This window comes from Gavia stellata, chromosome 33 (genome assembly GCF_030936135.1).
Source record: "Gavia stellata isolate bGavSte3 chromosome 33, bGavSte3.hap2, whole genome shotgun sequence".
Taxonomy (NCBI): Eukaryota; Metazoa; Chordata; class Aves; order Gaviiformes; family Gaviidae; genus Gavia; species Gavia stellata.
Window position 1 is genome coordinate 4,310,126 of NC_082626.1, and position 16,350 is coordinate 4,326,475.

Here is a 16,350-nt window from a genome sequence, read left to right on the forward strand (position 1 = left end):
CACCCACAGCAAAAGGCTGTTTTGGCTCAGGGAATGTTTGTTCTGGGGTTTTACTGCTATGAATGTTGACTGTGCCACTTAAATATGGTCTAATCACGGAACAGGGTGGGGAGGCCTTAAGTTCTCCACTTCGGAAGGATGCCGCAGCCTGGAGACGTGGGTGTGTCCTCTGGCTCTGCCATGAATGGGATTCTAGAGTTTCAAAGTTCCGTTGTTGCTCCTTGCAGGTGAGCTGAGAGATGGCCACTGGCAAGATGCATCTGTCCATGGGGTCCTCCAAAATGGCTGGTGGATTCCAGAGGAAAGTGGTAGCACCTCATTTTCCAAAGCTAGTCAGAGAGACAGAGGAGTCTGTAACTGTAAGTACCTGCTGTGGCTGGGCAGGACCTGTGTTAAGGCTGGAAACTCCCCCTGTGTCCCTCCTGCGCCTTCCCCTCCTGTTGTCTAGCAGCACTGTGAAGCTGGACCCCACCTCCCCATCGCTTTGCTGCCCGGCTTCTGCCGGAGGTGGCTGTCATGGTGCAGTGGGGAATGGAGTGCGCGCTGCTTCGGGGAAGGTCCAGAGTCTTGCCTGGATGCCAAGTTAAATGAATGTCCTGGGCATTGCACTGGCATAGCTGAAGCGTGAGTGTGTGCTTCGTTCCATCCTCTTTGTGTGGGCAGTAATATCTTCTGTCACGTAGGCATACTTGCCAGTGCTGCTCTGACTGTACCTGCCCTCCAGGCAGCCGGGCATGTGGTGGGCTGCTTGAGCTCTGCCTGAAGACGTGGCTGGTCCCAGACAGAACAGGTTGCAAAACAGTAATTGTATCTCGTATCCTGTGTGGAGCACGGATCCAGCCCTGCAAACAGCAGTGGAGTCAGGGCGATTCCTCCTTCCCATCCACAGACGTCCCCTTTGCTGACTGGAGCTCACTTGACTGGAGATGACCTAGTGCTCAGGCTCTGTGAATGAGATATCTCTGTGTACTTCTGCAGAGGGGTCTGTGAGGCCAGAACAGAGAGAAAACAAGTGCTAATTAAAAAGAAATAACTAAAACTTGGAGCCATTCCTCTCCACGTCAGCCTTGGCACAACGCTGCTTTTCTGCTTTCCTCTGACTCACCCAGCTGTGACATCACACACGTGTTGGTTGTGAGCATTGTGCAAGGATAGAGTTTGGGGATTTCTGATAACTCCTCGCCACTGTCTTCAAAGGTCACTGGCTCAATGCAGCAAAACTAAAGAGAAAACAAATGCCCGAAGAGCAGAAATCCCCAAACATGTCACATGAAATCATGAAGGAGAAGCTAATGGCGGGGCAGAGCCACTTGGTTAGAGCGTGTGTCTTCCGCTCTGTATCATTAATTTACTGATGTTAAATATTTCAGCAGGTAACTTAGGGGACTTCCAGGACTATCCTAGTGGCTGTGATCACAAATTATTCATCAGTGGCAGTTGAAGAAGAAAAGCCTTTCTGAAGAAAGGCATCTGTGTAACTCTTGCTGGTGTTTTGCATTTCAGCTGACTCCCTCCGCCTTCGTGAAGGAGATGTCTCTCACCACGGAGCAGAGGCTGGCCAGCACTCGGGAGATGAGGCGGCCCCGAATTATCCAGCTTCTAGACATGAGTGAAACCTCCCATCAAAAGGTAGCCTTTTCCTGCCCTTTTCCTTGCTGTTGGTGACATTTGAAGAGGGTGCGTGCTTGTGACAGGCCTGCCTCCAGCTTCTCTGAATACCTCGGTGACTAGGTCCTGTTGTCCTTTCAAACTCCCGAGTGACTAGCGATAGGACAAGAAGAAATGACCTCAAGTTGCGCCAGGGGAGGTTTAGGTTGGTTGTTAGGAAAAATGTCTTTCCGGAGAGAGCAGTGAAGCATTGGAAGAGGCTGCCCAGGGAGGTGGTGGAGTCACCATCCCCGGAGGTGTTCAAGGAACGTGTGGACGTGGCACTGCGGGACATGGTTTAGTGGGCATGGTGGTGTTGGGTTGATGGTTGGACTTGATGATCTTACAGGTCTTTTCCAACCTTAGTGAACTGCTGGTGGTGGTGGAGTTCCTTCTGCTGGGGGAAAAGTAAAACATTTTTCCCCCGTGAGACATTGAAGTCCTGATATGCTTAGTAGCCAATACGAATAACCTCTGCTGAACTTGGTGGATGTTGCTGGAATTTAGCTACCAGTGCTAAAGCCCGATACTGGGGGAAGGCTGGGGCAGGGCACCAGGGCAGGAGCTTGCCATTTTCCATCCTCCTGCTGAAATAGTCGCATCTCGCTTCGGTACAGTTGCTGTCAAATGCTTGGGGTCATCGGACTCCCTCAACGGTGGCAGCATTGGCCTTTGAAAGCTGAGGGCCTACGGTAATTATTCAAGATTTAACAAAACCAATTGCATTAATGCTTTGGGTTGGAACAATGTGTGGGACCCTTGCAGGGTGTTAGAAATTGCAGGCTGCCAGATATACAGGGGAATCACGCCGGGCAGAGGCGATGTGGAGGTGCTTTATCTGGATCAACGTTTACTTTAAAGCTGCTTTTCTTACAGGACTGCTCAGTACAACACGCAGTCCAAATGGGTAGATTACTGAGGTAGGCTGTTGAGTGGAAAATTGCCAGCCAGAGACCTGTAACGAATTGGTTAAGGATTGCCCTAGACAGCACGGGAGGTTGGGAATGCGTCAGACAAGTGCACAAATAACTGGCAGTGTGCCGCAGCCACACGTGGAGACCTGCCCATGTCTTTCGAGGGGGAACAGTGCAGCTGGAAGAGGGGAGACAAAGCAGGGAGGAATTTCCTCAAAATAATGCCTCTGCTCTGTAAGCATTTGCTGTTTGTGTATGTTTTCAGCCATGCTTCTGCAGTGGTGTTAATTAAGAGCAATAATAGAATACAATAAAGCATCCCTTTTAAAGCTCATGGCAAAAGGAGATCTCAAGTCCAGTCTTACTCAAGTTGCCCAGTAATGCTGAGAAAAGAGCTGAACCTTATCACCATCCAATGTTCACCTCACATGTCTTTTTCCTAACTACTGTTACTTTCTTGTTGGCCTTACCTCCTCTGGTACTGTTCTCTTCTTACGGATTTCTAGGCTCTGTATCAAAAAATGATATCTGGGGATGTGTGGGACGTGGTCTCTCTGTCTCAGAGTAAAGATCATCCCGAAATGGTTTCCCACGGAGTCTCACGTAAATTCTTGGGTTTCGCTTGCTCCATGAGCGCTCATGGCTCTTTCAGTAAGTGCTCTGGAGCTGTGTGACCCCGTTAGCACAGGGCTCTGCTGGAGGTAAGCGCTGCCTTGCATTTTGGAGAAGGAAACCTGGAGAAACACCTCCCAAAAGAGCTTCTTAGCTTGAGCCCGCTCAGCGTGGCCCAGAAACTTTTGCTGAGCTCAGAACACAGGTGGGTGAGCTCCTGTTTCCCTAGTGTGAGCTGGGCAGACATAGTCACCAAGAGACTGTACTTCACGGGAGATCAATGTAGGAATCTCATTCATGAATCTTCTTCCCAGCAGCTGAACCTCTCACTGCTCTCTCTTGCATCTCCAGTTCTCCTCAGTTGACCTGGACCAGAGCTTGTTTCAGCCTTTTCCATCAGAGGTGGTGTTTCAGAGCTACGTCCCCTGCGAGGTCTATGAAGCGCCGCTGATTCTGAGGAACACCGACAAGGTAAGTGCTGGGACGTGGAGGTTTAACGCTGTGCTGGAAGAGGAGAGCAGTGTAATTCACGTGGTATACAGCATAGCAAGTTATCTGCTGCAGCGCAGCACGTCAGAATCAAATGTCTCAACACCTTTATTTTGCGAGCTGGTGGAAATCTTCCCATGCTGGAGATTCTCCCCCTGATTTTGGCCATGCGTTGGTGGTATCTAGCCCAAAGGAGCTTTTCTAGTCAGCATCCTTCCTCTCGAAAGCCCCGGACTGAGGGGAATGTCAAGGGCTGTACAGTCCGTATCTGCCCTCATGCTTTACCTCGAGTGTGTATCACGTTCTGGTGGCTCCTTGGTTAACCTTGGTTTCTGGCAGGGCATCTCTGCCTCTCACAACCTGTTTAGCTGCCTCTGCAGCTCACTGTCAGAGCACAGGGGTTGAGTCTTCTCCGCTTTATGTTGGAATAAGTTACAATTAGTGGTGTTAGCACTCCAGAAAGGGCGTTTTGAAACAGCAGTGGAAGCGGACTGATTTAGCAGGAGCAGTGGGAGGCCTTTAGGGGCCACTTTAGGCTCCTGGTAAGTTTAATTCAGTTCTGCCCAGGTTTTTCTAAGGCAACGTGGCTCTCTGCTTTCCCTTTGGAGAACCACAGCCCATCCACAGTAACATGCTCTTGAAGGTCTCCACCTTTCCTTGAAAAAATTGTGATTGTTTTGAGATTTCCCAAGGAAGTTGAGAAGGGAAAAGTTGAAAAACGTCAGCAATTTTGTTCCACTGTAAAGAGGAGAATTGAGACCTTTTGAATTTCAGCAGGGGAGATATTTGCTGGAGTGAGGCATGTGCCAAGAGCAAGCTGGTGGGAAAAGAGAGGAGCGAGGAAAGGAGCTGAGTTAGAAGGTGCTCTGGGAGAGAACATTGTACAGGCAAGGGTTTCTCTTGACACCTAGCAGTAAGTGTGCTGGCAGCAGAGAAGGGTCAGAAAAAGAAAGGTGTAATTAAAGACAGTCTTCTGTACTGAAGAGTAAGACGTATCCCTGAGAGGAGGGCGGCAGGATGGGAAGATGGAAGTGTGCACGAGAGCGGGTGAATTAACCACCTCTCCAAATCTCCCTGTTGGGGGAAACAAACAGGTGGACAAAAAAGCGCTGTTGGGGCATGTGGCAGGTGGAGGAACAGCAAGAGAAGTCAAAGTATATTTGGAGATGACAGGTTTTGACAGGGACACGGTTGAAAAGGAGACCCTTTGGCAAGGGAGGATGCAGGCGTGGTCCCTCAGTTATTCCTGGAGAGTGCTGCGCCATTCCTGGTCTGGCGTTCAGCTCGGGGATATTGGAAAGATGCAGCGTGGATGCCCATGCCCCAGGGATACCACTTGTGTGGTCCACAGTGATTCTGGGCACTCTTTGCTGTAGGTATCCTTTCCTGATTAAAGTGTGCCTCCGTTTCTCTTTCCCTATGGCTCTGCTTCATTCCCACTAAGTGTTTTGGCTTCAGCTGCTCCGTTATCCATTTGGCACTTCAAATGTTTGTCTTTGCCAAGTACCAGCCAACAGGCAAACAGTTAATTTGCTCTATTCATGCTTCCTCAAGTGGAAAAGAAGATCTGCATCAACATTTCTGCCTTTCCCAGTAAAAAATAATAAACTTGTACAGCTGCACCTTGGGATTTGTATGCCCTGTAAAGAGGAGGCAATGTGTGAACTGTTGATTTTTTCCCGAAATGAATTAGTTTTGAAGCTAGTAAGACCTCAACCATTGGATAGTGCTGGTGTGAAAGTAAGATCGGCTCTAAGGAAAATCCTTGGCATATTTAAGTACACAAAGTTAGAGATGATAGTCCTAAGAGAGGTTATCATATTTTAATTTTGTTGGCTTTTGATAATGTCCTAGAGAAAAGCAACATGTGCTCTGTCTCAGTTTTCTCACCAGTTTCGCAGATTCTTCTGAGTCATACTGACTTATACTGCATGGTAGCCTGGTGCTGTCTGCTCCATCAAAATCCAGCTGACAGCAAAGTGTATTCCAAAGAGAGGCTCTGTAATCATTCAAATACAGAAGTGCTTTGCTACATACTTCCTGTTTGTACCTGTGTTTTGTACAAGTGCTTTTCTGTCTTCAGGCTGCTCCTCACGTCTTCTGGGTGGCTTTTGCTGAAGGTCTTAACTCATCTCCCAAGGGACTTGGTGACCCAAATGTTTGTCTGCAGTGTGAAATTGGCTCTGGGAGCTCGCTGCCCCAGGGGATTGCTGGGAGCAAAGGGTGTTTGGAGGGTTCAGGACTGCCTGGGCCGTGGGTTATCAGGCTCGGGTGGGTGGTGCAGAATGAATGTCCACTTTTGCCAAGCCTCATGTGGGTTAGTTGTTTCCCCGTGAAGCTGCCTGTCAGTCAAAATCACTTGTTTTAGACTTTCTGAGATGAGATTTGGTGCTCAGGGGTTGATATCCGTGTGCTAGAAAATGCCTGTGTGCAGTCTCTGTGTTTGTGGCATCCCAGAGGGCAGAAACTTGCAGCAGGGTGCCTGCAGGGACTCGCGGGTGTGGGGAGGAATGCCCAGAGATCTGCCTTGCCTGCACTGGCAGCTGCCTGGCTACAATCAGCAGGCAGCAAGAGCCTCCAGAGAGCTGAGATTGGCTTTTAGTAATGAAACCACAGTGTGAGTCAGTGCTGGTCATGTATCTCAGGGCAGAAAATGCCTTTGAAGCCCATAATTGATAGGCACAGCCTGGGGGGTCGTCTGGCTTGCCATTATTGTGGTAAGTTGACTGCTCTGATCTTCTGCATCAGCCTTTCCTTGTAGAGTATCATGCTTCTTCCTTGCTTCTCTACAGCCCCCTTTAAATTCTCTTAGCCATCTCCTTGTTTCTGGGGCTGTCCCTTTGTTTTCCTATGTTCCTCCTTTTGCTCCTCAGCTTGCTTTTATTCCCAGCAAGGCCACAATGTCTGTGGTCTCCTTCTCTTGTTGGTCTGCCTGCATGACTCTGTAGCATCGCAGCTTGACTGCCCTGCTCAAACCCAGTATGTTAGAAGTGAATTTCTTCCTTGCCCCAGTATAACACGTCCTGTTTTGCCTTCAGATAATACATTCCCCCTTTAGAGGTGCGATGGCATGGATGTGCGCAGGCAGAAGCAAGCAGGTTCTCTGGGTTTGTTGACTATGTGGATGACTTGATTCTGGTATCGTATTGCCATGCTGCTGGTGTCTTATCTGCTTGACACTTCCTTCACAGCAGGGCATTGCCCTACTGCCTCTGGCCTGGAGCTATTTTCCCCCAGCAGCAGGGATTCAGGTCCACCCTTGTGTATTATGTGTATGTACCTCGAGAGGTAAAAGTGCTTTGGAAAGGTGGTTGAGGCAGGATGTCACCAGGGCATGGCTAGGTCTCTTCTCCTCGTGTTTCCACAACTGGCAAAGTCATAGTTTCATGTCTTTCCTGCAGGTTCCTCGTCTGGTGAAGGTCGTCCTGGAGAGCTCACCTTATTTCAAGTTGATCGGCCCCAGGGATGTGTACCGTAAGGTAGCACCTGGCATGCGTTCCACTTTCCGCATCCTTTTCACCCCTGAGGAGAACAAGGTGAGAGTGGAGGTGCCAAGAGGTTGGTGCCTTCAGGGGAAGCTGCACCTGCAGGGCCGGATTCAGACCAGGGCATCTGGTGTGGGTTTTGTGGAACTGTCCTGGTTTTGGTGGGGTTGCACTGGATCTAGAACTGGGGGAAACTCTTTGCCCATGGTGAAGATTATGCTCTCACAGGCTGGAGGCTCTTGTGTGTTTCAGACTGTTTTTATCCTTCAGCGCGGGCACATTTAACGTAATGTGTATTGGCTTCAGGGATAAGAGAGTCTACTGTCTGTGGTGGGGCAGCCTCTCAAGGTGTTGGTTTCTAGTATCTGTCCATTGCTGCATAATTATGGGTTTGCTCCACTAATTATAAATACAAAGGTCTGTTTAAAAGTGACGTGTTATTTGGGGGACCCAAAGTAAGCCTGATCAGAGTGAGGACCACCACCTTTGAAAACTGCAGTCACCTTAATGTATATCACGTTGGACACAGTAGTGACACAGCTGAACGTTGTGTCTAAAGTAATCGCTTTTTTTGCATGCCGGTTCTAGTCGACACCCTGCTGTGAGGTCTGCTCCAGGCTGCAGCTGGTCACATCTTGGCATTGCAGGGTGCTGCTAGGCGCTGCAGCAGGGACTTGCAGGCGCTGCAGCAGAGACTTGCAGGCTGTGCTTTCCCTCGGTGTGCTTTCTTGAGCGTTCGTGAGGGAAGGTGCACGTGGAACAGTAGGAAAGTGTCAGGGAGGGGTGTTCATAAGATGTTTAGCCATCTCAATGGCAGGGGTGTAATTATTACGGAAAATACTAGAGGCATGAGTAGATCCAGAGAGCTTTTCTCTTTCCCATCTGGCAGCCACTTCCCTGCCTGGCTCCGGACTGGAGCAAAGATGATGCTTTTTCATCCCCTGTGTTTCCAAGCCTTGCAGCCGTGCTGTTTCTGAGGATACTTGCCCGCCTGTGATCCAGCTGCGAGTCTAGGGGAGAGGGAGTGCTGTGCCCATGGCAGGGAGCCAGCCTGAGCTCTAGATGTTCTTAACTCAGCGAGAGGTTTATGTGCTGCAGATGACAGTGAGACATCTGCCTGGCAGAGCACGTATAGGACTAAAGGGGCAGGTACAGTCTGCAGGCAGACACCTTACCCCAGAGCCTGTGGGCAGAAATACTGGTGTGGCTGTGTCTTCATGCGTGTTATTGTGGTTGCTTTGTCACCTGGCGCCTATTCCGTGCCACACATACTTTTGCTTGGAGGTTTGAACACCAGTGCCGTGGCCCTGTTAAGTCTGATTCTCAGTGCTGTGATGCGAAGGGTCAGTGCTGTTACCTGGAGACTTGTTAATACAGAGGATTTAGTCCATGGCAGGGAAGGGAGGAAGCATTGCAGGCATACAAAGACAGGCAGGCTGACTCCTTCCGCCAGCCCCCCGCCACCCGTTAGCACTGTTTTTCGCATGACTTTGTTGGAGAGGCAAGGTTAGGGGATAGCTCTGAGCCAGCTGGTGTTTCTGCAGCAGGCCAGAGGTGCAAGATCTCTTTGGGCATAGCTGTTTTCTCATCTTCCATTTGCAGCTTAGATTCAGTTTAACACTTTGTCCTGTCCTCAAACAGTACGGATATAGAAAACTAAAGAGGAAATGCCCTGTGGTGCCTGGCTCCCCATGCGTGTGAAAGAATCTGTTCCTTTGGAGGGACTGAGAAATTATTTAACATCATTAATATGTAGGGTAAAAATTATGTTGGCCTAGGGCAGTTCTCCATGCTCCCCAAGTGACACGAGAGCTTAATGTCACTGAGGCAGGCTTTGCAAAGTACACTGGTGCCTTTAAAATGTGATTTATTAGTATAAATTAGTGTTCATCTTTGGGGTGGAAGAGGTAAATGGGTGCCCATGAAGGGCGGCAAAGTGCTGCTCTTCAAGTTTCGAGAGGCAGCAGAGCAACATGTGAACATCACCCCAAGTAGAAGTAGGGTGAGATAAACCCCAAGAGCACTGATGTCCAATACTTTGTCCCTTGTCTTGCCCTTGAACTGGCGAGCATCTGGAATAGGGAGCTCTGCCAGCGAGAGGTCCTCTGCACAGCTTCGGTGACAGCCCGGCGGGTTTCTGCTGAACTGGGTTTTGTGCCCCTTGCAGGGGTTGTGCAGGGCATCGGGAGAGGGGTGCGTGCTGCTCGGTGAGGAGCACGTAGGGGTTTATACAGCCGAATCAGAATTTTGTACAAATGGAATGATTTGTCTCGTCCTTGGTGGAGCGTGAGTCAGCGAAGTACCTGAGTGCTGTAGCTCAGCTAGAAATGCATCAGTAGCATGGTCAGGAGGTGCCCAGCACCTTGAAAACCCCTTAGCGAAGAGGCAGGCTCTGGGAAATGGTTCTGTAAAGCCACCATGGATTCACAGCAGCGTGAGCAGCCAGCTTCTGCCTAGCACCCCTCTTTCCTTGCTTTTTCCCCCCCTGTTTGGCCTGACGCTGCATTCAACTTTGCTGCGAGGTCCCACTTTGGGGTCCTAGAGCATGGTTGAAGGGTCAGCACGTGCTGAAGTGCTTTGAGTCAAGCTTTGTAGAGGATGCACCGTCCCAGGGTGTCCCTGGAGAAGGGGCTCAGCACACAACATGTGTGTAGGTGAATGGCAAGAGGCAGCTTTCTCTCTCAAAGGTTGCGGTTGTCTCTGCGAGGCCAAATCCTTGTTGCTTTAGCTTTGTCTTTGCACGCCTGGAGAAGTCCCTTCCCCAGGTGCTGCTGTGCAGGCAGTCCCAGTGCCCCTCACCGGCAGCAGAGCTGGGAAGGCTGCCTGTGCTTGCTTTTGGGGGGGATTGATTCCTTGGGCTCTTATTTACATTGCTGCTGATCTGCTCCTTAGCGATGACAATGACTTGAAAATTATTTCCTTTTACTTCCCTCAAATGCCTCCAATTGTTGAAGTTTTCTTTTTTCTTTATCCCCTGCTGATCTGAACTCCTTGCGTCCTCCTCTGTCTACCTGGCTTCTGGAAGGGAGAGATAAGTCAGTATGGCATGCCCAGACTTAATAAGGCACGCAGATTTCAATTGGATTTACAATGCCTTTGTTACAGTAGTGTGGCCAAAATAACAAAAAAAAAAGTAAATAGGTTTCTTTATTTGCTAATGCAGTTTCTGAGGATCTAAACAGTCCAGGATGTGAAGTACCCAGCTAATAGGTGCTTTAAATTCACATGGACTGCCCATAGCTTTTATTTTAGAGGGCTTAGGCTGCAAGGTTGAGTACAAAATTGCTAATTCAGAAGGACTTGCTGAAGATGAAATGCATTCCTGAAATGTGATCTTCCAGTCTGTAGGTCGTTTGCTGCAGTTCCTTTCCTGGTATTTTACCTTCCAGATATGAGAAGGAAAAGCCCTTCTGCAATATCCAGTGTGAATATTTGAGATACCCAGAATAAAAGATCCTTCTTTATTCTTTTTCCACCTTGGATGTGACAGCGTCTGTTAGTGCAACCTTAAACCCCAGCCGAGCAGGCGGTTGGTAGGCGCTGGGTGTTAACTGCTGTGCTAAAGCTGTAGCTCTGTGTCTGTGCCTCCTCTGGCTGCTGTAGGTCCCTTGCAGGCTTGGAGAGGGTGGGTATGGGAGCAGGAAATCCCAAGGGCAGAGGAATGCGAATCTTGTCTGGTTGAGGGGGTTTGCTGCTGCGTGCAATTCCTAAATCACCTGCTTGCTGCTTCAACAATTACAAAAATACCAAACGAGATAAAAGCACTGAGGGGAAAAAAGATCAGGACAGTGAGTGAGTGATCAGAGGCAGAGCTTTTATCAACTGGTCAATAAGAGCTGCTGGAGGTAATGGCTCCTGGCCCTACTAAACAGTTTTACCACTGATTTCAGCGGGGGGCAAGGTGATACTTCCAGCCCAGCTATGCCACACTGTAGATCTGGAGATCGATCTGCTCAACCCTACAGCAGCATGATTTTGGTGATTTGATTCACCTCCCTACTGCTAAATGCCAGACAGCTTGAGGGGAGGGGGGGTCTGTCTGTCTCTTTTCTGAGCAAGCCAATGACTGGGAATAGCAGAGCTGAGTTTGCTCTGGTCGGGATGTCTGACCTGCCTCAGGGAGGCATGCTAGCAAGGCAGCATTCTGGAGACTGTAGAAAAAGGAGGTGATGAAGACATCAGTCATGCAGCGGAGAGGAAGCAAAGCTGTTTGCTGCCTCCGCTGAGGCTAGGAGGAGATGTAAAGGGAAATTGAGATTAGACACAGAAAGAGCTCTCTTTAAGCCTAGGGCAGAGCTGGAACAGGCTGCTGAGGGCAGGGGTGGAGTTGTTAGTGCTTTCAAGTACTTGTCAAACATCTCTTGAGTAGTGTGGGTACAGAGCTGAGCCAGTTCTGGGGTGGGGAGATGGATCAGATAACCTTTTAAGGGTGTGTGTCCCCAGCTTTGTCTCCATAATGCTATGGGAAGGGGTGGGAAATACACCTGTACCCTACACTCAGCTGATAGAAAAAAAGTATTGTGTCCAGCTTGTTAAGTATTTCACCAGACTGACTCTTGATTGTGCATGTGGCGAAGTCCTTCTGAAAATGTACCTGAGCATCTCCTGCCAAGCTTCAAGGAGGTCACTGCATTGCTGGGATTGGAGCTGGCCCTGTGGCACAACTGGGTTCTTAGTGGTGCCTTTAATAGTCTGCAGTGGTGATCAAGGCAGGTTCTTGTTACTGCTGTAATCCCGTACATGAAATGACTCTATTTTGGTGCCTCAGAATCCAAGTGTCAGATGATTTTGTCTGGTTCTGCCAGCTTGCTGGGAAAGCAGGTGACTCAAGGGGGTTGTTCCTTCTTTGCGAGTTAGCAGCCCTGTTCAAGTCATGCTACTGGACTGAAAGGTCATTAAGGCAAAAAGGACTATTACATTATTGAATGCGTCTGTTGGAGTCCTAGAAAACAGCAGCTTTCCTTCTGCTGTGGGGATGGTACTAAACGCACTGTGCTGAGATTGTTTCTTTCCCTGCAGGATTACTTCCACCAGGTCACCTGCATCACGGAAAGGGAAAAGTTCGTTGTGCCGATCCGAGCTATAGGTGCCCGAGCCATCCTGGACTTCCCTGACCAGCTGAGCTTCGGTGTCTGTCCCGTCAAGTACAGCACCCAGAAAACACTGCTGGTTCGTAACATCGGGAACCGGGAGGCCCGCTACCGCATGAGCACTCAGAGGTAAAGGAACTCAACATCTTGTGCAAAATACTGTTGCGTGATAATATAGCTGGTAAACGGTAACAAAAAGGAATGAGAGCATCTGAGCTGCTGTATTGCAGCCGTAGCTGGAAACGGGCAGGACATGTGGGTTTGGCAGTTGCTTACGGTGTCTTAAGCATGATACAACCTTTGATAAAACTCTGCAAGCTGCAGCAAAGTTTTACACTGCAGTGGTGTCTCCAGCACAGCATCTCACTAGATGAATTCTGTTAGCTTGAAAGAACAAATAAAGGAAGGCAACCTGACCGCTCTTGGGCTGTATGGGATAGTGTGTGGCAGATGACAGGTCTAGGGAGCTCAGTTATGTAGACCAAACGCAGTGTTAGGAAATGGCTGGCTATGAGCTGGTGGAAGAGACATTTAAGAGTTGATCAGCAGCTGTGTCTATGTTAGCAAGTCATTCTGAGCAATTGGAGATGAGTAGATGAAAGCTGAGGGTACTGAGGCCCTGAGAGTAACACCGTGTGGTCCAGGAACTTTGTTTTCCAGTAGGTTTCTTCTGGTCCTTGGGACCAAAATATTCTTAAGTAGAATGAGCTCTTAGGTGGAGATGAGCAGACACTGGCTTCAAGATTGCCCTACAGCCCCAAAGCAGAATGCTACTGAGGGCACAGGCAAAAGATGCGGCAAAAATCTGGTGCATGGATTGGGAGCGTTTTCTCCTGGAGCTTTATCTCCCCTAGGTTTCCTGGAGAGTGCTAGAATGTTAGTAGCTAGCTTGCAACCTGCTGATGGTAAGTACCTTCTGAAACGGTTGCATACCACTGTCAGCCAGATACACCCGTTCTCTGGGAGGCCACAAGCACAGGGTATTCCGGTGGTCCCCTGATCAAATGCCTGATGGGAATTGTGTTGCGGACAGCCTGTGCTGTTCCTTTTGGTCTCAGAAGGCAGTCACTGGTTTTCCAGTTGGCTGAATTGGAGAGGGTAATGAGTTTTTTGACACCGCATCTGCAAGGAAACCAGTTCAGTTGGCTGGTAATGAGTTGAGAGTGGCTTGGTCCCAGAGGTCTCGGTGTAGGAGCTGAGGTCAAGAATGCAGCAAAGACCCGCTGTCTGACTTGGTGCACCTGCATTGCCTCAATTTCTTCCCCAGGAAAACAGGGCTCGAAAGAAGACTTCTTACTTTTGTCCTGTGAAACGTGAGGGTCCAAGAGGAGCTTCCACCACAGCCTGGCAAAGCCATTTAAGCAGGCTTCGAGGATGCTCTTTAAGCAGGCTGCTGCTTTTCACCATGGAGAATGCATAGGCAGGAACTTGCAAATCAGTGTACAGTTTTCCTCTGGGATTTCCAGATCTGGTTGTCACAACTAAAATAAATCCCCAGTAAAGTCTAGCATCTTTTTGCAGTGTACTTGCCAACTATTCTATTGCGTGATGCAGCGTATGTTGAATCCTGCTTGATACAGATTTTAAGACTTTTCTGAACTTCAGCAATTAGGTATTTCAGTCCTGATTTGCAATAAAGCGATGGGAAGCATTATGAAAATTTTACTTCAAACTCCACAAAAAAGTAGAATTCTGAATAACCGGATTGCATGTTTACAGAGCTCAAAAGCTAATATGATTTCCCTTGTTTGCTGAGGGCAGCAGTCATCTCTTCCATTTCATTATGAACTTTTGACAGGCAGTTTGAAATTTCAAACAGATGATTTAAATCTTTGAATATAATCAGCATTTTATTCTAATTAAGTCGGTCCTACTTTTATTCAGATTTCTTTTTAAATACTCTGAAGTTCCTGTGTTTCTGCTCTCTCTTTTTTATTTTTGCTTTAAGTGTTCAGCAAAATGTCATAATGAATTCTTCATTGGGAATTTTCTTAAAGGTTGAGTTCCTCTAATGCCTGTCTGTCTACCATCTGCCTATACAGACATGCACAGATGTATAGGAAATAATAATGAGAAATTTGAGGAGTATGTGAAATGGGATTGGGCTGATTTAGAAGATAAAATCGTAGAGTACCTTCAGAAGGGACCGCTGGAGGTCATCTGAGCAAGCACCCTGCTCAAAGCAAGAGCAGCGTCAAAGTTTGATCAAGTTTGCAAGCAACACAGCTTGCTACTCGGGACCTTTTTGTATTGAGCTTTGAATGTCTTCAAGGTTCCCTCGCTTCTCTGGGTCTCTGTTCTAGTGTTTGACCACCCTCATGGTGACAATTTTTTTTTCTTAATATCTGCTCCGATTTCCCATTACTGCAACTTATGCTCATTTTCCCTTATTCTACACTGTACATCTCCAAGAAGAGCCCGGCTCCATCTTCTTTACACCTTCCCTTTACGTGGTTGTGAACAGCACTAAGATCACGCTTCATCTTTCCTTCTCAGGACTGTACAAACCCATTTATCTCAGCCTGTCCTGTGCTCCAGCCCCTAAGGTCCTCTTCTGTAGAAATGTTTTCTGTGCCATCAGTGCTCAGCGTGTACTGCTGGAGGTTATTCCATCCCAAGTCCAGGATTTTGCCTTTTTCCATCCCTGAACTGCATGAAGTTCACATCGTCCTGTTTCTCCAGCCTGTTGTGGTTCCTCAGAGCAGCCCAGCCCTCCAGTGTGTCGACCACTCCCCAAAGCGTGGTATCCTCCAGCACATTTGGAGTGTTCCCTGCTGTTGACCAGGTCAGGATGTCCCCTTGCAGCCCAAGACCAGAACAACCATGTTGTCTCTCTGCGATGAGGCTGTGGTGTGCCAGGAGTGGTCATTGCAGCCAGTGCTGGCGACTGTACCGTGTGACATGTCATCACTGCATTGCACCAACTCTTTTCTTGCTGTCTGAGTGCCTCTGGACCCTCTACCGTAGCTGTAAACTTTCCCATTATTGACTGAGTCTCTTGATAGCAGTGATCAATGGTTGATTCCTTGCTGCCTGTGCTATGAGAAGTTGCTCAGATACCTACCACTGAGCTCCCAGGTGAGCCCTGGGGTTCTAGCAACCCCAGCAGACAAGAATTGGCCTCCCAGGTGGCGTGACAAGCTGGCTTGAGAATCAGACTGATACACCGCTCCACAGGCTAGTAGATTATTAGCTGGCAATTGTCTTTGAACAAATATATTTACAGAGGCTTTCACAAGAGAGGCCATTTTCCTACTAACGTTAGGGGAATAATTTCCCTGTTGTAGAGGCTATGACAAAGGCTGCATCATTATTAACAACAGAGGTAGTGAAGGTTTAATGTCACTAATTCTTTTGAATGACTCTCCTAATAACGTGGTGATTGATTATTATCACAGAACACTTAAAACTGTGCTTTGGAAATGAATGAGTTATGTTCCCTGTCCTGGAGAGCTTATAGTGTAAATGAAATGCATAATCAAGAGTTAGGGAAAAGAGTGCCAGCCTTCCAGACTGAATTTCAGGACTGTTTTAGTCTTTCTTATTTAGTGGAGAATTTAAGCAGCTTAAGTTGAATGTATGCTTGACTTCTGCTGAGTAAGGATGCGGTGTTGTGTTAAAGGCACTCTTAATATCCCATAATAGCTTTGGTGTGTGTTGATACGTACAAGCACATGCATGCATACGAGAGAGGGAGGAGGATTAGTGGAGTAGAAGGGAATGAGAGATCTGTGTAAGTTTCTAGACCCATCAGCTGCCCTCTGTCCTTTACTCTCTCTCTGCACAATTGAAGCTTCTGTCTTAGTTGCCCCAACTTTTGTTTTCTGGCCTGAGCAAATTCAGGGTCTTGCACATTCGCAAGCCAGCTGCAGATGCCACCCTTTCCTAGTCCCTTGCACTGCTCATATCGCTTCTCTTGGCCTCCTTTCTCTGGATTCCCTTCTCTATAGCATCAAGCGTTACCTATCTGCTTTCACCTTCGGTGCATTTTTCAGCCCATCTCCCATCCTAACCTTCCCGCTGTCAGTATGGACAGCTTGGCTCTTACATCTGGTCAGTTCATGATGTTCCCTGCCTGTTATTCATTTATCTAAGGACTTTGTTTTCTGTTGT

General features: G+C 48.3%; 1 protein-coding gene across 1 annotated transcript in view; it reads left to right on the plus strand.

Moving 5' to 3' along the window:
* The first annotated feature begins 239 nt into the window (after positions 1–239).
* The window catches only part of LOC132320047 (hydrocephalus-inducing protein homolog), a 144,128-nt gene continuing 128,017 nt past the window's right edge, over positions 240–16,350 (plus strand). Inside the window, exons 1-5 of the mRNA XM_059832150.1 lie at positions 240–359; positions 1,504–1,629; positions 3,525–3,644; positions 7,064–7,198; positions 12,167–12,366. Coding sequence (XP_059688133.1) covers positions 240–359; positions 1,504–1,629; positions 3,525–3,644; positions 7,064–7,198; positions 12,167–12,366 — 701 coding nt within the window. The remainder of the gene's footprint in view (positions 360–1,503; positions 1,630–3,524; positions 3,645–7,063; positions 7,199–12,166; positions 12,367–16,350) is intronic.